The sequence below is a fragment of the Danio aesculapii genome, chromosome 7, assembly GCF_903798145.1.
Source record: "Danio aesculapii chromosome 7, fDanAes4.1, whole genome shotgun sequence".
Classification (NCBI taxonomy): domain Eukaryota; kingdom Metazoa; phylum Chordata; class Actinopteri; order Cypriniformes; family Danionidae; genus Danio; species Danio aesculapii.
This window is the reverse complement of record NC_079441.1, coordinates 29,334,961-29,358,672: the sequence shown is the minus strand read 5'-3', so window position 1 is coordinate 29,358,672 and position 23,712 is coordinate 29,334,961. Positions and strand designations below refer to the sequence as shown.

The window sequence follows — 23,712 nt, the reverse complement described above, 5'->3', positions numbered from 1 at the left end:
TCTACAATGTCAGTTAGAGAGGCGCCGCGTGCACGCGCCCAAGAGGATGCGACGCTCCGAGTGGAGTGCGCACACACTCCTGGGGGACACAGATCGCCCTGGCTCTGGTAAGCGAGGGAGATGGCATCCACTATCCAGTGGGCCAACCTCTGTTTCGATACGACACTTCCCTGCTGCCGACCACCATAGCAGACAAAGAGCTGCTCAGATAAATTCACAAAGCGCGAACTGGACAAAGTAATGAAAGTGCTGGGTCTGCCTCTTCCTGGGGCAGCGCTTGCAGGCTCACTATCTGGTCTTTAAACGGTGTGGTAGGAACTCGAGGGGTGGGAGAAAGGAGACGTCCTCCTAGCGCCTGTAAACCACTAGCGAAATGTACAGAACCTGCGAGCTGGAAGGCATAGCGTCCCAGACTGGCAGAGTTCGGGCTGTCACATCCGGGGAAGTGGAAAAGTGCTCTTTCATTGATGTTAGCGTGGCACTGATAAGTGCCGTTGGAAATGGGGCCCGGCCCTCCAGCGGGGAAAGAGCAAATTCCCTCTTCTCCGGATGACCTGTCTCAGGGACGCTTCGCGGGCCATTTACCGGACTTAAAGGCACCCTGGGCAGGGAGGGCTGCTTGCTTCTGAGGTGCTCGATGCCCCCGCTTCGCGGGAGGCGCAGGCGGGGGCAGGGCAGCTTTTGTAGGCAGGCGCCCTCGGCGAGGAGCAGTTGATGTGGATGACTCGGCGGGCAGAGTGGGCCATTGCATCAGACTGCTCTCTCACCGCCTTGAATTCCTAGGTGAATTCACCGACGGTGTCGCCAAACAGGCCAGCCTGGGATATGGGGGAGTCAAGAAAGCAGACTTTGTCGACTTCACGCATATCAGCCAGGTTTATCCAGAGGTGTCTGAAGAGCATAGTCGGTTGCGGTGCGGAGTTCATGTAGCAAGCTTGGGTCGGACCCACCCTCATGCAGACGGGCCAGCGCCTGCACTTGGTAGCGCTGGTAGGTGGCCATAGCGTGCAAGGCGGAAGCAGCCTGGCCCGCAGCCTTGTAAGCTTTAGCTCCAAGGGAGGCAGATAACCTACAGGCTTTGGACGGAATACGAGGCGGACCCCGCCAAGAAGAGGCGCCACGCGGACAAAGATTGACCGCAATGGTGCACTCGACCTGAGAAATTGCCTCATACCCCCTGGCTGCTCCACCATCAAGAGTGGTGAGGGCGGAGGGACACGCAGCACGGGCAGAAAAAGGTGCCCTTCAGGACTGCGTGAGGCTACTGTGCACCTACGGGAAGAAGGGGACGAGAGGTTTCGAAGGCTTGGCCCTCTTGTTCTCTACGTAGCACTCATCTAGTCGGTCCGGCCGCGGAGCTGGGGGATAAACCATCTCCAACCCCACGGCCGAAACAGCCCGGGAAAGCACAGCTAACAAGTCCGTTTCAGGATCCGTCTTGACATCGCTCACCTGCCCGGAGGGGGCGAGCGGGTCTGGGTCCTCGTTGGACAGTGAAAGCACACCCTCCGATGCAGCAGTGGACGTCTGGTCCCCGGTGTCATCGAGCGTAAGGGCTACCATCTGGTAAGACAAATCGCTTCCTCCGCTTGAAGCTTAGATGGAGCGCTTGTAGGAGTGGGAGGTCCGCGGACTCGGAGGCGACGGATAATCTCCCACTGGAACCCTCAGACCTGCCCGAGTGCCCGCTGGGACAGCTGGGGTGGTTTGCCCTTTTGCAAGGGCTAGCCGCGATCTTAACTGCGCAACAGACCTGGCATCGCAATGATGACATGAACTGCCCGCGAGCACAGCATTAACATGCTGGACCCCCAGACATGCAACGCAGTGCTCATGCCCATCATCCAGGGACAGGAAACCACCGCATCCAGAGACGCATGGTCGGAGCGCCATCCTGAAAAGGACATGCTGCATGACTGTGTTGCTCTTTTAGTAAATTTGCAACTTTATATGCACCACTCTGGAGGACCCGACCCAAAGAACGCCAGGCAAGGGAGAAGTCCAGCTCGACCGTCTGCCACCGCGTGTACACACTCTGGACCGGGAGACCACTCTCAAACACTCGAAATCGCTAGATATCAGCAGGAGGAACCTTCATCGACTCTCTCAGAAGGCTGTAGAAGTCTCTGAAGTGAAAACAATGTGTCTTCTTGCTTTCGCTGTGCTTTTATGCTAAATTGATTGCAATAAGCTTCAAGTGCGCAAGCGGACGCTGCCAATTCATTGGGAATTTCATTGGCCCGTTTACATGCTCTTTCAGACGATTGGCTTTCTGAATGAAATCCCCATACTTGGATTAAATTCCACTTATAGCATTGAAGTTCCCCATCTGAAGTGGAACTACAGTTACAAAATTTCTTTGACCATTTTTGCTAAGGTAAGCTAAAAGTGCTCCCACCAGACCCAGAGATCAACTGTAGGGTAGTTGTAAAATGTGTGTCAGTATTTTGGTCCAGAGGGAAAACTAGCATAACAGCACAATGCCATAAAAGAGCTGATGATTTACTGATAAAGCGTGAATCAAAGTCAAAGCTGCTCCTTTCCATAATGACCAATACAATCTACATAGAGCAGTGCAAATTTAAAATAATGTGGCTTGGTGATAGATGCAGTTTGTCGTGTTAACATGCTCTTCTTGCATCCCAAATTAATAAAAAAAGTTGAAAAATCTATGCATAATTGTTCTCAAGCAACTACAGCAGCCGCATGCAAAATGGGTTAAGACGTTGTTAAATAATGTTGCAAATACCAGCAAGTTGACTACCACATAATAAATGACATTGCATGATTCATTTAAATACTGCTCTCCCATAAATTGTGCACCTGACAGGGAAACTGCTAAACATGCATATGCAAAAAGGTCAGCTGCAAAAATAGCTAGATGGTCCCCACCTTTTCTTGTGTTTTTTTTTTCCTTTTAGTAAATCCTGAAGCTATTTTTATAGTATTTTATAGCTATTTATTTTATTTTATTTTGTTTATTTTATTTTTTAGCTATTTTATAGTAAAAAGATGGTTTGCACTTATACGAGCTGTTAATAAATCTGACCTTTGTGTCTAATTATTTACCTGTGTGCCAAGTAGATGTGTAATACAACATCTGCCTCTGCTGACATGCTTACCTCTCACCTTGTTAAAACTTTCATTTTATGGTCATTTTGGATTAAAGCAGGTTTGTTTCACACCACAGTTTGAGTTTTTCTATAGGTAGGCCAACAAGTAATCTGCACACACAGAAATGTTTTGCCTATCATCATTTATTGACAAATATGAAAATGTTCATATGATTTATTCACAAGGTATGTAAAGTAATATTTTATGTCTTTTAGTAGATCTATTATATAAGAGACTTGGTTTGTTTACCAATTAAGTAGATCTAATTGGATTTATTATTTTTTATTTTATATATTAAGTTTTTAGTTATGATACTCCTAAAATCATTCCGCATAAATCTGCTGATTTTTTACAAAATTCTGTGCAGAAATAGCAAAAAATGTCCCCAGATTCTGCCTGTCTCTACCTATAAGAAGCATCATTACGCAGTATAACTTGAAGAACATTTAGTGACAAATAAGCTTTTACATGATACACGTTTTCACTTTGGAACCTGTGAGCTTGTCATCTTACGATTCACACAGTTGATTGGTGACTAACATGATGCTGGCCTCATCACTCACTGTGTGATGAGGCCTATCGAATGAAGTTACACTGTATATTATAACATTGTATATATTTCAAAAACTCAGGAAGCTGGAGCTGAAATGTTAATTATGGTTTAAATGATAAGTCGTTCATTTTCTTTTTGGCTTAGTCCTTTTTCTAAGCAGGGGTTGAGACAGCAGAATGAACCGGCCAAATTATCCAGCATATGTTTTACGCAGCGGATGCCCTTCCAGCCGCAACTCAACACTGGGAAACACCCATACACCATTTGCATTCACACACATAAACCACGACCAATTTTGCTTATTCAATTCCCCAATACCACATGTCTTTGGACTGTAGGGAAAACCAGAGCACCCGGAGGAAACCCATGCGAACACTGGGAAAACATGCAAACTCCATACAGAAATGACAACTGATCCAGGCGGGGCTCGAACCAGTGACCTTCTTTCTGTGAGGCGGTCGTTCTTCCCACTGCACCCCCATGACGCCCTTAAAGGTAATAGCTGACCAATATAATACACGCAGCAAGTTCAATATCCCACAAGGGTTGTGTCTGTCATAAATGGCACAAGTGCAAATGTAGCATTGATTCTGTAAAACAGCTTGGTAATATTCATAGTTTGTTAGACTCTTATATTATGTTTTTGCTCAGTTTTTACCTACTGTATTGATCTTGTTCTTTATGTACGAGTGGGTGCAGCCATTGGAATCTTTTTGGCTCGAGACTTCCAGTCTTACTCACTTCCATTTATTTATTTTTTGTCAAAAATGGCTTGTTATACTGCTTGATGTTGCAAACTGACATTTTCTTATTATATTATCCTACTTTTATGTGAAGTCATGAACACATTTGCTTGTAAAGTAAGTAGTTTGACCGTTTTCTGCTGTTTACTATTCCTAGTCATTTCTGCCATAGGCAACTAAATCAGAAGTTCTAAATCAATCGAGAAAATGATCGCACTTCCACATTGAAGAAAAAGATCAATACAGCCACAATAGTACTGTTGTGAGTCTTGGCGATTTTTCTTTACTGAATGTAATAATCTCCAGGTTGGAGGAAAGTCCTTACTCCAGGTGGAGTTCAAGTATCTTGGGGTTTTGTTCACGAGTGAGAACAGGATGAAACGGGAGATTGACAGGCGGATTGTTGCAGTGGCAGCAGTAATGCTGTCGATGTACCGGTCCGCTGTGGTGAAGAAGGAGCTGAGACGAAAGGCAAAGCTCTCGATATACCGGTCAATCTACGTTCCTACTCTCACCTATGGCCATGAGATTTGGGTCATGGCCGAAAGGACAAGATCTTGGATACAAGCGGCCGAAATGAGTTTCCTTCGCAGGGTGGCAGGGCGCACACTTATAGATAGGGTGAGTAGCTCTGCCACTCGAGAGAAGCTCGGAGTGGAGCCGATGCTCCTCCACATCGAGAGAAATCAGCTGAGGTGGCCGAGCATCTGTTTCGGATGCCTCCTGGATGCCCACCTAGGGAGCTGTTCCAGGCATGTCCCACTGGGAGGAGGTCTTTTGGAAGACCCAGGACATGCTGGAGGGACTATGTCTCTCGGCTGGCCTGGGAACACCTCAGGATCCCCCAGGAGGAGCTGAAGAAAGTGTCTGGGGAGAGGGAAGTCTGGGGTTCTCTATAATATATATATATATATATATATATATATATATATATATATATATATATATATATATATATATATATATATATATATATATATATATATATATATATATATATATATATAACTATAGTAATATAGACCAGTGTTTCCCAACCCTGTTCCTGGAGGCACACTAACAGTACATATTTTCGGTGTTTCTCCTATCTGACCCATTAACTTCAGGTTCTGGAGCCTCTTCTAATGTTCTGCTGAGTTGATTCAGGTGTGTTTGATTAGGGAGAGGTTGAAAATGTGGACTGTTAGTGTGCCTTCAGGAACAGGGTTGGGAAACACTGATATAGACTATTAAAAAATATTACAATAGTCATTAAAATAAATCAAATGAGTATACGACTCTTGATTTCTTGTTTAAATAATTATTATTAAGTTAAAATAATTTCAGATACAGTTGAAGTCAGAATTATTAGCCCCCCTGAATTATTAGCCACCATTTATTTTTTTCCTCAATTTCTGTTTAACGGAGAGAAGATTTTTTAGAAAACATTTCTTAACATAATAGTTTTAATAACTCATTTCTAATAACTGATTTATTTTATCTTTGCCATGATGACAGTCAAATCATATTTGATTAGATATTTTTCAAGACACTTCTATACAGACTTTCTCCAGAAGAACAAACATTATCAGACATACTGTGAAAATTTCCTTGCTCAGTCATCATTTGGGACATATTAAAAAAATAAAAAATTAAAAGGGGGGCTAATAATTTTGACTTCAACTGTATCCACATTAATAAAAACAAAAAAAAAATTAAAAATAAAATAAAACACATGATAAAAGGTTTATGGTTCCACGTTATAAAAAAAGTATATTAATTTTAACAATCCATGCTTTATTGAAACATTTAAGGAATGTTTTGTGTTCTGTAAAATGGTTTTATCTCAAATAAATACGACTACTGACTAATTAGCATCAGGAAGCTTTTTTCTGTGCTAACAAAATGCATATTACCCTTAGGTATTTTGTACCGGCCCAGTTAATGAGTTCACATTAATGGAAGTGGATCATATAGACACCATATTGAGCACCAGAACTTCTCCTATTCAATTTTCTATGAGTGCGTCATCTCTTCCCTTCTGGGTTTGTGTACACCTGGTTAAAAATCAGTGCTTTAGAAGAGCAGCGAGTAAACAGTGTCCTCAGGCTCTGCGCTGACATACTGCTCACTCAGCTGTGGACAGACACATTATCATCTGCAGAGAGGAAGAGCAGATGTGTGAGCGCATGAATGCCAGAGTTATGTGTGCGAGAGCGAGATACGGAAAGGAAGAGGAAGGAGGAAAAAGAGGGAAACAGAGAGAGGAGGGAGGATTGTGCAGCTCATCTCAACTTTTAAGAATCTGGAGACATAATAATAGCAGGGATAGAGAGGAGAGGCAGACAGAGAGACAGAGAGGGAGAGAGAGGCCATGCTTTCATTCAGAATGACTTTTAATGGTGGCAGGCGAGAGAAATGACAGACTGGCTTTCTGTAGAGGGAACAGAAGGTGGTCTGGGAACACGGAATTGGATGCTGAAGCTGCAATCTGACTCACAAGACCCCTACAAAGTGTTCCACAATACTAACAATTCAGATTTTTTATGTAGATATGTAGATATACATACAACACTTGTAATAACTAATTATTATAATGATGATCTATTAAGTTCAGAGACTGAATTCTCATACATGTATAATATTATATTATTTTCTTTATTATATTTCTATTTATTAACACATACAGTAGCAAGAGAGAGCAGGAGAAAAATATACATTTAATCTGCAAGGATGCATCTAAAATTTGGCAATAGCATATTCAAATGATTTTTGAAAGAACATGTGAAAGAGAAAGAAACTATTTTTTATTGTGATCGTACTTAATAATATTAGTGTTAACTATAATTTTGGATATTGGCACAGTTGCTCAGTGGTTAGCACTGTCGCCTCACAGCAAGAAGGTCGCTGGTTTGAGTCTCGGCTGGGCCAGTTGGCATTTCTGTGTGGAGGTTGCATGTTCTCCATATGTTTGCGTGGGTTTCCTCTGGGTGCTCCGGTTTCCCCCACAGTCCAAAGACATGCGCTGGGGTACTTAAACTTGGACTTGAGTCTAATTTTAATTGAACTTGGACTTGTCACGGACTCGCGTGAACTTGTACTCAGACTTAACTCGGACTTGGACATTTTGGACTCAGAAAATATCACAAGTACAGTGGAGTCCACATCATCTACCCCACAAATAAAGAGATTAAAAATTAAAAAGCATGACAGCATGAAATTATAACAAGAATTTAATGAACTCTCTGGCTGTGAGAATTTAAAATATTAATTTAACAGTTTAAAACTATTGTTAATTGAATTTTTTATTTGATTTACTATTATTATTAATAATATTTTCAATTTTATGATTTAGAAGGCACCATGGCTCAGTGCTTAGAACTGTTGCCTCACAGTAAGAAAGTCACTGGTTCGAGTCCTAGCTGAGCCAGGAATGTTTCTCTGTGGAGTTTGCATGTTCTCCCTGTGTTGGCGTGGGTTTCCTCTGTTGTTTCCTCTCGGGGTTCCAGTTTCCCCCACAGTCCAAAGATATGCGGTTTAGGTGAATTGGGTAAGCAAAATTGGCCGTAGTGTATGAGTGTGTGAATGAGTGTGTATGGGGGTTTCCCAGCACTGTGTTGCAGCTGGATGGGCATACGCTGCGTAAAACATATGCTGGACTAGTTGGCGGTTCATTACGCTGTGGCGACCCCTGATAAATAAGGGACTAAGCCAATGAATGAATGAATTTTATGACTTTCTGGACTCAACTTGGACTTGGATGTTAACGACTCAGACTTAGACTTGGACTCGACTGGTTAAGGACTTGGTCTTGACTTTGACTCGACAAAGGTGGACTCGATCTCAACACTACTAATATGTCTGTAGTATATGAGTGTGTGTGTGAATAAGTGTGTATGGGTGTTTCCTTAAACAAATGCTTAAATAGTTGGTGGTTCATTCCACTTTGGCGACCTCTAAAATAGAGACTAAGCTGAAGGAAAATGAATAAATTAATTTATATTTTGTGATCAAATTATATTTTGTATTTAAACAATTGTATAAATTGTCAAACCTGACACTGGCTTCACAATTGTTACATGTATGTTAAATATACATATAAATGTATGGTAAATTTATGGTTCATTTGCAATGTGTGTGAATTTTTCATAAAACATAAGAAAACATTTATTTTTCTCCAACAAATGTCTACTATGATGGCCTGAGGGGAAATAAGATGCATTAAGCAATACCTTTAGCAATCTTTACAAAGTAAAAAGGTGATGCACAATGTCTTATGGATCTTTTTGTGAGCTTGTCCTTGCCACAGGTATACCGCATGTGTTTCTAAATGTGGAGCAGCTTAGTGGGCCACTGTGAGCATCTCATGTAAAATTAACTGCCAGCTGTTGACCAGGAGGACAGCAATGAAGCAAGGGCCTATTCCTAGAATGGGGAGCAATGCAAGCTGGGGATAAAAGACACTGCTTTGTGCAGACAGAAATACAAAACTGTTCATCACCAATGTAAAAAAAATGTTTCATGGTACTACTTTGGTGAACATGTGCATGGTAATGGAATTCTCTACAGTAGTAAGTGCCATAAAAGTACCATGCCACATAAATGTGAGAATCATTTTGAACCAAGTATTACTATCTGATCAAAGCACCATCCATCATCCACACGAGCAGACAGCAGTAATTTTATACTTCAGAGACTGCTGTAAATAAAAAATAATGCTTAGGAAAAAAGTTGCATATTCCTGGTGCATTCACAATCCACGGTTCTATAGCATGTTTCCATTTCTTATATTCAGATGCACTCTAGAATTGCTTCTGTGCCGAAAAAGGCTAAATTGAAGTTTATCAAGCATGAGTGGAGCCAGGCAGCCTGAAACTGATTGAGACACGTCGTGCACAGCATATTTTGGTTAGGACAGCAGCCTCTCACAATGCATGTGTGGATTCCCATTGCTTTAGTAATGCTAAAAGGCATGAAACGACTAATCGAGGGCTGACAGCCCATATTTAAATTCCCGCACCAGTGCAAGAGAGTGCCAATCATGGCCAATAATTAACAGCAAAATGAATAGGTGTGGACAACATATAGATTCATCAGAGGAATTTGAATCTTATTCTATAATTAAACATGCAATTCAGAGTAACCCAACAGACCACTCGCACTCTTCATACCCAATCTCCATCAATTTAAACATAATCTCACAATACTTGCACAATGCACTGCTTTGTACAATTTCATATTGTTTGTAAAGTCAATTCAGGTATGCAAACAAGCACTTTATGTAGCCTTCACGTGCACATGTTTCATTCTTATTAGTTATTTTGATTAGGTTTCCAAACTATTATTCTGTAGTGTATTTAATATATTTGAAGTATTAAAAGTTTCTTTTTGTAGTCTTATGTTCATTCTTGTCTTAAGTTACTTACTGGTCCAGCAGAGGTGCTGTTTTTGCACTCAAATGAGTGATTCAAAAACAAAAGATTAAATGATCTAGTAATAGAAAATGCTCAATTTGTTTATAGACACGCAACACTACTGCTTGTATTGTCATTCCTAATAGATACATGCACAGCTAGTGCTTTTCAGCCAATGACAAACTTCTGGTGAGAGCTTTATATGACTATTTTCAATTTCATAAGGTTCCTTTTCCAGCATCGATGTTGTAATGTGATTAAAATACAATCAGTTAAATAGACTGATCCATCCATTTGGTTGTTAAAGCATAAATAAAGACAAAAGACAGTTTAAATGCAGACACCATCATTAGGCTAGCACAAAAATTCACAGAAATTAAAATGAATTTCTATATTTTAAAGACATGGCTTTAAAAGGGATGACAATTAACCGGAAGCCTGGCTGGCTGACTGAAATGAAAAGTCTGTGTGCATATACCCCATTGCATTTTAATATAGAGTGACCATACATCTTCTTTTTCCCAGAAGAGTCTGCTTTTTGGGAGCGGGACTGAAAATGCATTTCTGCATCTCCTAAAAATGGGATCCAGCTTTTGCTTTCTACAGTCATTATTAATGCTATTTCAATTGTATGCGTTAACTACACATCTCTCGCATTGTTGCACGCCACCATTGGTTGGTAATGTACATATGTAAATACTGGCCAGTGCATCTCAATCTCTCAGCACCAAGGCAACAGCCAAGAGAGACAGCATCAGCTTTTACCTACTAAATAACCTATTGAAAAAAATGTAAAATGTGTTAAATGCTTAACATTTTTAAAAATGTGTTTGTCAATATTCTATTGTTAAGGGTGAAACAATTAATAGAAATTATGTTATCACTTATGTATTAAAGTTCAGTAATAGTTTCAGGGCTGTGAATGCATTTGTCAAGTATTTACAAACCATAACCTAATCTATCTAAATGATCTAAACCTATCTAATAACCTACATCACAGTGGTATGTATTTTTTGTTGTTGTTGCAAAGCAAGTGATTTTATTTGTGTGATTTATATTACTTTGTGCATTGTTAAAACAGTGTTTGCAATATTTTTGTAGATAATGCGCATTACACACCCCTACTGCTAATGCAAGAAAAGGAAAGGCCATAAACATATTAGCATGTTTACAGAGCTGATTTTGTATCTGTCTACCCATAAACTGCTGCGGAGAAGGTCGGCATCCAAAGCGCTTTGGGAAAAAACGTACTTTGATTGCACCACATGCTCTCTTAAAACACAATAATTTCCTTTAAATTTTCCATGTAACATGGCAACAGGAGTGCTTTCTACATTAACCAATTGGGAGGAAGAGGGATTACACTCCTACACCGGGGAAAATAATCCTATAACTACTGATTAGTCAACAAGTCCTGGGGTGTAAACAAACAAATCTCCTCTCATCTAATTTTCCACAGCGAAATATGCATCCGCTTCATCCAAACGTTGTCGCTTGAACTCCCCACTGAAATCAAATGGAAATATTAAGGGCCTGGGGTTTCGTACCTTGACCCGGCTCACTGCCTCCTGGGCCTGCATCATCCGGATGTTTTTGGATGGATTTCTCTCCGACAGGAGCTGAGTGGAGCCAAGATAGTTGGCGGCAAAGATAATCCCATCAATGAGGTCCTCGGGCTCACAGGGGCCCGGCACTGTTAGAGGGAAAGCATCAAGAATTCATTATTAAAGCTATTTGTTGTGTTGCCACCTCCTCTGTGGACCACCTCACAGTGACAGATAAGGTATATGAGCGTGAGCTTATCAGGCTGAAAAGTTGCATGGAGATTTGGAGTGTGTAAATGTGTGTTCTCAGTCCAATGCTGATAAAATTATACTGTGGACACTGAAAAGCTGAAGTATGAGAAAAAGCAGGGTGTGTTGCTTGGGATTATTCCGCTTGTGCGAAATGGAAATGTGGACGTCATGAAACCCTCAAAGGAATCCATTATGCCATCATTCTAGTTATAAGTGTGAGAGAACTCTATCCTTTTTGCTTAAACCAGAATTTGTTCCCAAAAAGGCATGGCAGCAACAATCCATCTCAGGCTACCATAAACCAAAAATAAGCTGGTGGTCCATCGATTGTCCTGCTTTTCCATAACTCTCTTCTGCTTCTTGCTGCAGTCTGTGAGTTTTTCTTTACTAATGTGCCCTTATATTAGCAAACAAGACTCCACTAATTATCGTCTCACTACTGCAACCCATTAAAACAGACTTACAAATTCTGCACGCATTTCACCATGTAAATCCACTGAGACATAATGCTTTCTTCAGCACAACTCTCTAATCTCCCGCTCGGAGATGGTTGGGCGATTTTGATTTCTTTTGATTTAATTTGGATAGAATAAAACTTCTGAGGGCAGATTATCAAATGCAGAAAAAATAAAAGACAGGAGGTTCTCGCTTACCATCCACAAAGCTGGGAAACGAGGCTGTCTTCTTTGTTGGCTAAGAAAAAGAGAAACAGAGTGTTTGATGTATGAAAGATGATGAAACATGTTCACAACATACAGAATCCTTATAAAATATTCACCTTTTACAATTCAGAATAAAACACAATCATTAGAGTTTAGAATAATTATCTTTTTTAAGCTGTTTGGACTGAACTGTTTGTATGTATAGTGTGTCACTGTCATACTGGAGAGAATAAACCCAACAAATACCTTTTTATTAAATTTCTTGACGTTAAAATAGGATCCAAATCTTAGTGATTTTGAGGCCTACTGCAACGTGATGTAAGAATGCGGATTTCCCGCCCACCAAATTGATTGACAGGAGCCATGTTTCTATAATAACAGGTACTGTATACACATGTCCATATGACATTGTTTTGTCAATAAACTGGGATTAAGATATCTGTTTCAACTCTCTGTGATTTTTATAAGTTTTATAAGTTTAAAATGTTTTTAAAACAGAGTATGTTTGTAATAAAGACAGTAAAATCGCTATCTAATTCTTAACCAATATAATCACCACGCTAATACTGTATGTGTGTGTGTGTGTACTGCAAACAGCATTTGTGTGAGACTCATCATTTCAGAAAGGCCCGAATAAACCACAATTACATGAAATAAACATACTTGGTATTTTTGACTAATGAGCTGTATTTCAGCTTTATCTGAGTCTGTCTCTGTCATTGACGGCTGTTTATCTGATGTAATGCATGATGAGAAGCAGACAAGAACATGAGAACGGTGGGCAGGAAGAAGCGGCTCATTTAGATTTAAAGCCACAGGCTACAAAAACAGCTACAGTATACTCAGACACCAAAATGGGCAGATTCTGGAGGCTATAATAAATAATATGATAGGTATTTTTAGCTGAAACTTTAAAGACACATTCTGGAGACACCAAAGGCTTATCTTACATCTTGTAAAACAGGTAAAATAGATGCTCTTTAAAGAAAACTGTTAGAATTTAGAACTTGAATTTGATAAGAGTGAAGAGTGATGATATACAGTACAATCAAACAGCCTGAGGTATTTTTAACATAATAAACTGATTTTATTAAGCAAATGCTTGAATTTGAAGCGGCATTATACATACTTTTTTCATATGACATAAATATTAAGGGGGCGGTATGGTGGGTCAGTGGTTAGCACTGTCACCAGTCGCTGGTTCGAGCCTTGGCTGGGTCAGTTGGTGTTTCTGTGTGGAGTTTGCATGATCTCTCTGTGTTGGCGTGGGTTTCCAGTTTCCCCAACAGTCCAAAGACATGCGCTATGGCCTATGGGTGAATTGAATAAGCTAAATTGGCCATAGTGTACGTGTGTGAATGTGAAAGTGTATGGCTGTTTCCCAGTGCTGGGTGGCAGCTGAAAGTGCATCCACTGTGTAGAACATATGCTGGATAAGTTGGTAACCCCTGATAAAAATAAAGGGACTAAGCTTGAAGGAAAAAAATTGAATAAATAAACAGTAAGCACTGTTTCTCCAAATTCACTGAGTCACTGAATCGCTCACTCCATTCATTCAAAATTACTGATTGATTGATTTTACTGTTCAAGAACTATTTTGCAGTATGCTTTGTTTGCTCTTATTTTAAATGGCTAAGCAAATACAAAACTGTCAACATTTTGGGCAAAATAAAGTCCGATCACGATCCGATCACGGAAATCGGGTACGATCACGCAATTTTAGACTCGATCAGAATCGGACATTACCTCCCAATAAGGACTTGAATATATATATATATATATATATATATATATATATATATATATATATATATATATATATATATATATATATATATATATATATATATATATATATTTCAACTATATATATATAGTTCAATATTTTATAACACATCTATAGTTATGAGGTGGCACAAAGTTAGACCTCTTTCTTGATTTCACACAGAAACAGCGACGCGTGCGGCATGACATCGCTTTGTTGCAAAGATGCTATTGGTTAAATGTTGACAAAGTAGAACATGGAAGCAGCTTGAAGCAGAAAGCGCGAGTATGTCTGCGGTCTGGAGGTATTATAAAGCTGATGACGACAACATTGCCATAGCAAACTGAGATGTGTAAACTTGGCATTACCTGCCGGGTATTTTTATTTGAGGTGCTATTTGTTTTTATATTAGATTTCTTTTATATTTACTGTTGCACTAAAGTCCAAAAGTGAAGAATTTATTTTATTTATTACTTGACTGTTCAAGCTACCTCACAGAAGTGCTCTGTTTGTTTGTTAACAGAGTTGCTGAATGTTACAATAAGGTGAATTAAATAAAAAAATAAGGAACATCCTGTATCTGTTTCTTCGCTCTTCTTTATTTATTTTTTTAATGTATTATTGAGGTATCGAAACGGGTTTTGGTATCGGTAGATACTCAAAATCAAATGACTCGAACTCAAGGGCAAAAAAACCTGATAGGGACATCCCTATAATTATTAACTTCTTGTTTTTGTTACGATTTTTTCTAGTGTTATGTGAATTTGGCCGGTACTTTAAGCATGCTTGTGTTTTTGTGTAATTACAGTTAATAATATTATTCCAGAAACGTTGCCAAACAGACTCAGGAAATGAGCCAATGGAATATAATTTTACTAAAATAAAAAGTTTTTTCCTTTTTAAATATATAAATAACCCAACACACAGATGGAAACCATCCAAATGACTCTGGATCTGACTCATTGTATCACAATATACAATCCTGTCAGTCACTGTGAAGTGGCTTTCTGCAAGACTGTGCCCAGAACTGTAGGACACAGACACTGCATTAGACTGAATAATAGCCATCATTTTACAACAGAGCCATCCAAATGGAGGTTATGCTTCAAGAGGTCTTCATTAAATCCAATCTAAAGACTTAAAAGTTTCCTCAGCCAATATAATTAAATGTGTTCGGAGGAAGTAAAGCAAGACTGAACGCTGCTTTACATGACATAAGGCAAGACTTGCATCCCAATGCAATATATTTGTACAAACACAAGTGGATTATTATTAGCAGTATGTTTTGACTTATTGAACAAAATGACATTTACAAGAAAGAAAAAACACTTCACAATCATTACAGTGAACCGCTCAGACATTTAAGTAGGGTTTAACAATGAATATTCATAACACTCATGACCCTAATTCAAAATTTAATTTAGCCGTCTTGCTTCCTCCTACATGTGAAACATTCATAAGGCGGTTTTAATACAAAAAAGGCTTGTGTTGAGAATGATCTAAAAATGACCTTGGCAAAATGCTTGATAGCGCTATAAAACATCCATTTAGTGGATTTGAGTAACTGCCCAGATGATGTCTCATGTTTTATAGCTCTTGCATTCAGGGTGCGAGGCTCTTATGGAGGTTACATTCATGCATAAAAAATGTAGAAAAGCAGTAGAATAGGCAGCTCAAGGTTGAACTTCCCTCTGTCTATGTAAATACAGTAGAACCAGGGCAAGACAGGGCAGAGCCAATTATTTTACTATATCAAAACATGGGGGAGGATGATGGCAAGCTATGCTGAACAAAAAACAAATTGTCTCAGGAAGCGAGAGAAAAAAAACAAGTAAGACTACAGACTGGCATCGGCTAGAATAGCTCTGATGGAAAATGTGGTGATTATGTGGGGTGCGTACTGTCACATATTGATTGGTTAATGTGTTAGATGATTACAGGCTCACCTCAGTGACATTGTTGTTCTCCAGTGGTCCATTGAGATCAGAGCGCTGCTGCTTCCTTGGCTGTTCTGCGCCATTAGACATCTAGAAAGAATTTAAATCAAGAGAAATTGGTAAAAATTGTGTGTGATTTTTATCCAAAAGATGGATGGTAGGTTGTTTGTCACTTGCTGGTTGGTATGAAAGAGTTGTTTCGGCCAAAATGAAAATTCTGTGATTAGTTACTCACACTCATATCATTCAATCTCCTGAGATCTTCGCTTATCTTTGACATTAAGATGCACAAATGAACAGAAATGTTAAGAAACACAAATTCAGATCATTTAGATGAAATCCGAGAGCTCTCTCATCCTCCATAGACAACAAGGTTTTGGAGATGTTCAAGTGCAGAAAAGGAATCAAAAATTCTGTCAAAGCATTCCAAGTGACTTCAGTGGTCCAACTGCAATCATATGAAGCTTCAAGGACACTTTTTGTGGAAAATTAAATTGTAAAAAACACTTTGATTGCATTTATCTTTTCTTCTGTGACAGGCTATGGTGCGCATTTACTACGGGCATATGATGTATTGCCATTAGAGTTAGCAGCGTAAAATGCAAGCATTGCATGACCTGTAAACAAGCACCATGACTTGACAAGGAAGACATAGGTGAACGGAGTTGTTTTTACACAAGTGTTCAAAAGTGTCCTCTAACATTATGATCTCTGGGCTCAGTTGAACTGTTTAAAAAATACATAAAACACATATCTTTGGACAAGCTTTAAATTTTGCACTAGGATTTTAATGTGTTTTGGTCAATGTTTTTTAAAGTTTTTTTTTTTTATGCTTTTTTAAATGTAAAGCACTTTGTCACTTCTTATCTTGTTGCTGTATCATTCAATATATTTAAGTTGGTATATCAATAATTTTCTACTTATTAGCTTTGTATGATTACAAATAAACTACTGAAGACACATGAAATGTTTTGACAATGAGGCTAAAAATACTCTCAGATTTCATCTAAAATATCTTAATATGTGATCAGTAGATAAACAAACATCTCAGGGGACTAGAACGACATGATAAAAGAACTCTTTAACAATGTGATGAATATTAAAACCCAAAAGGCTAAAGTGTACCATTTGTACAGGCAATGACCAGAATGCAAACACTGTATAGATGTTGTACTTAACTGAAAATATATAATAAAAGACATTTTTACTCTTTGTCTATCTTCAGGGGAGTTAACGTCTCAAATGAACATTCCGTCGACTGCACATAAGGACATTATTACTTGATGAAATTCATTTGTTGCCTGACAGAATAAAATGTAATCTCCTCATTGCCCTGAGGCAATAAAGAAGCAGGAGGGTAATAGAACTTCACTGGACCACTGAGGCAATCAGACTAAATCTCACCCCTTCACCTAATTCCTCATTGGACTGATTTAATTTCTTATTCTGTTTCTGAAAAACGCAAAGTAAGGCATTTTTGAAGGAAAACATAATTTTTCAGACATAATTAGAATTGTTTAAACTTCCATTAGAAAGTCAGCACCTCCTCTCATTTTTCAGGAAATCTATTATTATGCATAATGGATGCATATCAGTTTGTTTGTCTTCTAATTACTTGCTTAGTGACTTTAGACTTTAGAGGTTTCTAGCAATGAGCCAGGTTTCATTTTTCGGTTGTTGGTTATACAGAAGAAAAAGAGAGGGGGAGAGAGAGAGAGAGAGAGAGAGAGAGAGAGAGAGAGAGAGAGAGAGAGAGAGAGAGAGAGAGAGAGAGAGAGAGAGAGAATAAAAAACACCCACACAATGTACCTGAGCGAGCATAATGGTTTGGAATCTAAAAAGCTTCTCAAGGTAATGTATTCTAGCTGGGTGAAAATTTGTTTATTCCTGAGCATTAACAAACGGCTGCACAAATCATGAGTAATGAAATTCATATTTGGGGATTTCAAAAAAATGCTTTTGATCAGGGTCCCCTTCATGTCTAGGTTACAATGCGACAGCTCCTATTTCCGCTAGATTATTTTCTTTCATCTTTTTCAACTTGCCGCTCAAACTAAGATACCATCCCCTTTAAATGAGCAAATACTAACAGCCTATTCTCTAAAACTATCCTTGGAACTGTACTTTACCCACAATCATATATATATAGTTGAAGTCAGAATTATTTGACTTTTTTTTTCTTTTTTAAATATTTACCAAATTATGTTAAACAGAGCAAGGAAGTTTTCACAGTGTGACTGATAATATTTTTTCATCTGGAGAAAGTCTTATTTGTTTTATTTAGACTAGAATAAAAGCAGTTTTTAATTTTTTTAAAACATTTTAAGGTCAAAATTATTAGCCCATTTTAGCTATATATTTTTTCAATAGTCTACAGAATAACCCATCATTATACAATAACTTGCCTAATTACCCTAACCTGCCTAGTTAACCTAATTAACCTGGTTAAGCCTTTAAATGTCACTTTAAGCTGTCTAGAAGTGTCTTTAAAAATATGTAGTCAAATATTATTTACTGTCATCATAGCAAAGATAAAATGTAGAATTAGTTAATAGAAATGAGTTATTAAAGGTATTATGTTTAGAAATGTGCTGAAAAAAATCTTCTCTCCATAAACAGAAATTGGTGAAAAAATAAACAGGCGGGCTAATAATTCAGGGGGGCTAATAATTCTGACTTCAACTGTATATATCAAATACATTTTTACCACATTCAAGAAGGAAATTCCAAACTCTCTAAAGTCTCCTAAAATCTCCAAATATCACATTTAAAGCAGCATCAGCTCTTAATAGCATGAAATAGTATACCATTACTCTCTGCTCAGCTGTCAGGATTTTAGGCTCAGTCTTGGGTATAAATAAGCACTAGTCTTGCTTACTCAAATGCCACTTGCATATAAATGAGGGCTGTTGACATTCGCATTAATATTTAACTGCAATAATGAATATGCATATTTCGGAGAGCCCTTTGGGAATATGTATTATTGCATTAAAATAAACAACATCCAATATTAAATTAATATTCCTGACTGCCTAAATACTTAAAAGGAAGTTTCTTTTCCAAGTTGTGTTTGCACTATTGCATTTGTCTGATTATTTTCTGTGTATTTTGTTATTCAATAATGTGTTAATAAAAGTGACAAAAGTTTACTATTTCAGATAAATGCTGCTATTTTTAATCTTTGCTTTCACAAAAAATACTAAGGACAACCGTTTTTAACATTGATAATCAGAATGTCTTGATGTTAAACATGAACAACCCTTTTGTTTACAGATTGGCAAAGTTTTTACAATGCAGATGTGTTATTTTTACAGCAGTTGTCACCAAAGTGTCATAAGTAGAAATCACAGTTTTTATTAATTTAATAGTACCTTTTTGATCAAATAATAAAAAAAGGTTTCTCAGAAACATCAATATTTGCGCTAACATTAAAAGGTGTTTGGCTGATGAAGATCATGGGCTGAAAATATTGCAGTGTGCAAGTGTGCAGGATTTATAATAAACAAATCTACAGGGCTGTTGAATGCTTGATTCTAACTGGGTTATGTAATGTACATTCTAAGGTGTGCAATTATTTTTGTATGAATGCAGAGAAAATAGTTCCAGGCAGATCTAGACCACATTACAGATTCCTTTGATTTCTGCTGTTTCAAATTAATTTACATCATACAAACAATACAACAGCCAAACATCAAATCAGACACATGCACACAAAATAATACTCTCTCTCTCTAAAAACTGTATTAGTCTGCTGTCAATGGCTCAAGTCTTTTTTTCTTAAACTTTAACTTAGTTTCACTATTAGAGGCTCTACTGTCAAACACTGTTAAAAGATGCACAAAAACATGTCATTCACACATGCTTAATCTCTCTCACTCTCATAATCACTGCATTAATACCTGCATTAGTGGCTGAAGCTCCTGTTACTAGCTCTTAAATAGTGCTTTGGAATTAGCCATGAAGGCATTGGATAAGATTAAAAATGACACAGCTGAAACGTTTTTTAAACATCTGAATCTTGAAAAAAGAACAATGTCTTTATGTGTTGCAAACATAGTGTAAGTCTAATAATTGACCTTGTTCCACATGGACGTGCATTATTCTCTATTTATTCAATGACCTCTTGTCAATTATTTTTTACATACCAAACTTTAAACATTTCCAAAGTAAAGTATTTAAATCGCAGATTGTCATTTGATATTCTTCTACAGAAAATAATTTTGCATAAAGTGTTTGAAAATGTCATAAGCATTCAGATGATCTTATTGATTTTATTTCATATTTACAAGGCTGACTTATTCAGCTTTTTACTAAGCAACATCACTTTATTCTACAATCCAGGATGGCATATACATACTTTGCAAGGTATAGTATGCAGCTAACTCTAAACCTGACCTGCATTCTATCCCTAACCACATAGTAAGAACATGTAGTTAATTGCTTTTATTCAATAGTTAAAACAGGTTACAATGTAACAAGGACACCGTAAAATAACATGTAACCCTATAAACTTTTCATAGTCATTACAGAAATGGGAAAATATCTACACTGTAAAAATATCAGTTTATTAATAGGTTTCATTTTTTGTGATTCACAATCGTGTTACGGGACATTGATCTATGATTTCCTGACTTTTATTGTTAAAAATTATGCAAAACAAACAAACAAACAAAAAAACTGTAAAATTTAACAAAAAATATTTTTGTAGTTTGAAACATTATATTGAATAATAATAATAACATATAATAATTAAGTCAATATATAATTTCAAACAATTAAAAAGGTCAAAATAAAGTCCTTGGAAGAAAGATCAAGGTCCCATAATGCAATTGAAAAGCATAAATGCATAGAAAAAAGCATTTAATCACAAAATACAGAAAATTAGGACTTTACAGATATTTTTTTGAGTGTACACTTAGTTATTTTAACCCAATTCTGGGTGCAATAGGGACTAACCCAAATGCTGGGTTAATTTTTTTTTATTAAATTACACCACATTTAACCCAATGTCTGGGTTAGTCCATATTTTACCCAATTTGGGTTTAAGTAACCCAACTTTTCTTAGAGTGTAGGTACTATCTCTAAACTTAGGCCCAATCCCAGTTCTAGTTTTGTACCCCTACCCCTACCCCTTGGCCCTTGAAACAGTGTGAAGAGGTTAAAAATTTACCTCTAAGAAATGGGACCAGCACTACAGCACCTGCACACGTCATCACATGTCATCGCGATCTCTTGCTTCATATGAGATTGACGATCGCGACTGCTGTAGTTATTCCAGTTGTGTAATTGTTTTGGTATTTATCTTCAAGAAATCACTGAAGGCATATATTATGTTATCATAACGATGAAATGTGATAAGATGTACTGTGCATCTACACCGTGGCCATATTCATCTATGTAAACACACAAAAAACAACACTAGCATTATAACAGACACTGTAAAAAGCTCATTCCTAGCAACTAGACCTCTCTGACAGGGGATTCCAGTGTCATCGAGTAACAGAATGTTGTAGGACGACTACACAGGAGTTATTATTAGGGATTATAGATAGCGAAATTTAGCGGTTTATATTTTAGCATTTTTTTAAGAGCATGATGGTAAAACACAAACGCCATTATGAATGTATTTAAACATATGCTTGTTTGTTGTAAAAATTCGTAATAATGACAAAAAATACTAATTTGTCCACCTCCTTGTAGCTGGTCTATTCTGGGAAATTTTCTTACGCCTTGGTTTCGAGTGTGGTCTTAAAAAAAACCTCAGATTGAGGGGGCATCTAGCCCTTCCCCTTAGCCCTACTACTTCAAGCTAAAGAGAATTGGGACACCAAGTAAGGGGAAGGGCTAAGGGGTAGAATTGGTATTGGGCCTTACTCCTTAACTTAGCCTTAACCCATGTAGTTACCTTATATAGCCAGTAAATTCTTAGGTAACTACTAAACATAAATTAAACATACTGTAAAAAAAGTGGAAATTGTGTCCCATAAATTGTTCCATCAAAGTTCCCAAACTGTTCCATTGTTCCATTAAATAAGCATATAGCTCCAGATTCTACAGATGCCCACTCACCTGCTCTCTCACTTGGTCTTGCGTCCATCTCTGCCTGTCCTCTGGCGTATGAGGTCGTACCTTAAAGTTCCTCTGGAGCTCAGGATTGTGCCTGGCAGGGGGGATATTCAGGGATTTGGGTCTGCCATCATGACGGTGAGGCTGAGGGAACGGGGCAGGAGCGGGTTCAGGTTTGGAGCGTGTCTCGGGCTGGTACCCGCTCGGTGCTGGATCAGGTGCCAGTTCCTCTGGACTCTGATCAGTGCCGCTGCTGAGACTGCCCATACTCATGCTCATCTTAATCTCGGCCACTATCTGATCAATATCCTCCTCTGCCTCCTCTCCCGTCTCCCCCTCCGTGCCTTTATGTCCTCGGTATGGCGAAGCTCGCACAGAGTTCCCATTGTCCTCCTTTGCATAATAGTCACCTGCATATCCTTCTCTATCTTGTCCCACCTGTGGTTCTTCCTCCTGATCGGGACAGTACCCTTCACTGCCTTCAACATCCTTCACCTCCTGATCTTCAATGGGAGGGGGAAGCTGCTCCTGATGGGGATCCGTATAGTGTTGATGGTGATGGTGATCAAGGACAGGTTCAGGTCTTCCATCATAAAGCTGCTGATCAGAGTCCTGCTCGAGTACTTCACAACGTACCTCTCCGTCATCATCATCATCATCATCATCATCCTCATCCTCCTCATCATCATCTTCATCACCCTGTGCATCGTCCTCTCCTTCCACCCATTCTTCTACCGCTTCCTGGCACTCATCTGTGTCCGGAGGTGGCTCCATGCGACCATCAGGGTGTACATATTCAGGATCATTGCAGTCCATTCCCTCCAGGTAGCTGTCATCCTCGGGGCAATAGCGAATATAATACGTCACACCTTCATCCTCCTCTGGAAGCCCCTCGTCGAAGTCATCCTCTTCCTCATCTGATGTATTATTGACATAGTCTGAGCTGGAGTCTCCGTCCAGACTGTCCGGATGACTGTGGTAGTCTCTGTGGGCGTGGTCGGGGGTGGTGGGGGTGGTTGGTCGGCTGTCTGTCAAATCTGCCTCTTCTTGGTTGTGGTAGGAGTGTTGGGTCACTTCGGGGTCATGGTGCTCTTCGTACTCCTCCTCAGGGTGCTCAGGGTCAGGGTACGGGGCTGGACAGGAGCGTGGAGCTGGAGCATGAGGCTCTGTGGCCATGCCGCTGTTGATCCCTGGCCTCTTCCTCTGAGCCATTGAGAAGCAATCACAGAATGATCATCACTGGAAACCTCAGTCCTATCAAACAACGATAGATGGATAGTAAGTCCGACAGCATTTTCCACAATATATAGTCTATAAAAACAGTCAGTTTAGTAAGAGAAGGTCAACAAGAAAACACTGATATTTAGGAAGATGCACATACTGCTAGACATTTACATGGTAGAGCATGATGTTAACAATAGTGAATTTAAATATGTTATATGAACACAATATAAATGTGTAAATTCAACATGGTTTTAACAGGTCTGTGTAACTTCTTTGCAGCTAATTGAATTAAAACGTATGTGTTGCGTATATCTGATTTAATTTATTCATATATACTCAATGTCAGTAAAGCACTTCCAGTTCTTCGTATGTGGATTATTCAATTAGCTGGATTTGGTTATTGACGATTTGACACGATCCAGGATTGTTTCACTCTTCAAAACTCATCCGAGAGTTGTT

General features: G+C 38.7%; 1 protein-coding gene across 4 annotated transcripts in view; it reads right to left on the bottom strand.

Annotated features, from left to right (window-relative positions):
- Positions 1–23,712, bottom strand: part of apba2b (amyloid beta (A4) precursor protein-binding, family A, member 2b) — a 140,860-nt gene that overhangs the window by 30,869 nt on the left and 86,279 nt on the right. For all 4 annotated transcript variants that reach the window (XM_056461570.1, XM_056461571.1, XM_056461572.1 and 1 more), the window contains exons 3-6: positions 22,033–23,283; positions 15,973–16,053; positions 12,253–12,292; positions 11,351–11,496 (exon numbers count right to left, since the gene is read on the bottom strand). In XM_056461570.1, the coding sequence (XP_056317545.1) occupies positions 11,351–11,496; positions 12,253–12,292; positions 15,973–16,053; positions 22,033–23,241 (1,476 nt within the window). In that variant the 5' untranslated portion in view covers positions 23,242–23,283. The remainder of the gene's footprint in view (positions 1–11,350; positions 11,497–12,252; positions 12,293–15,972; positions 16,054–22,032; positions 23,284–23,712) is intronic.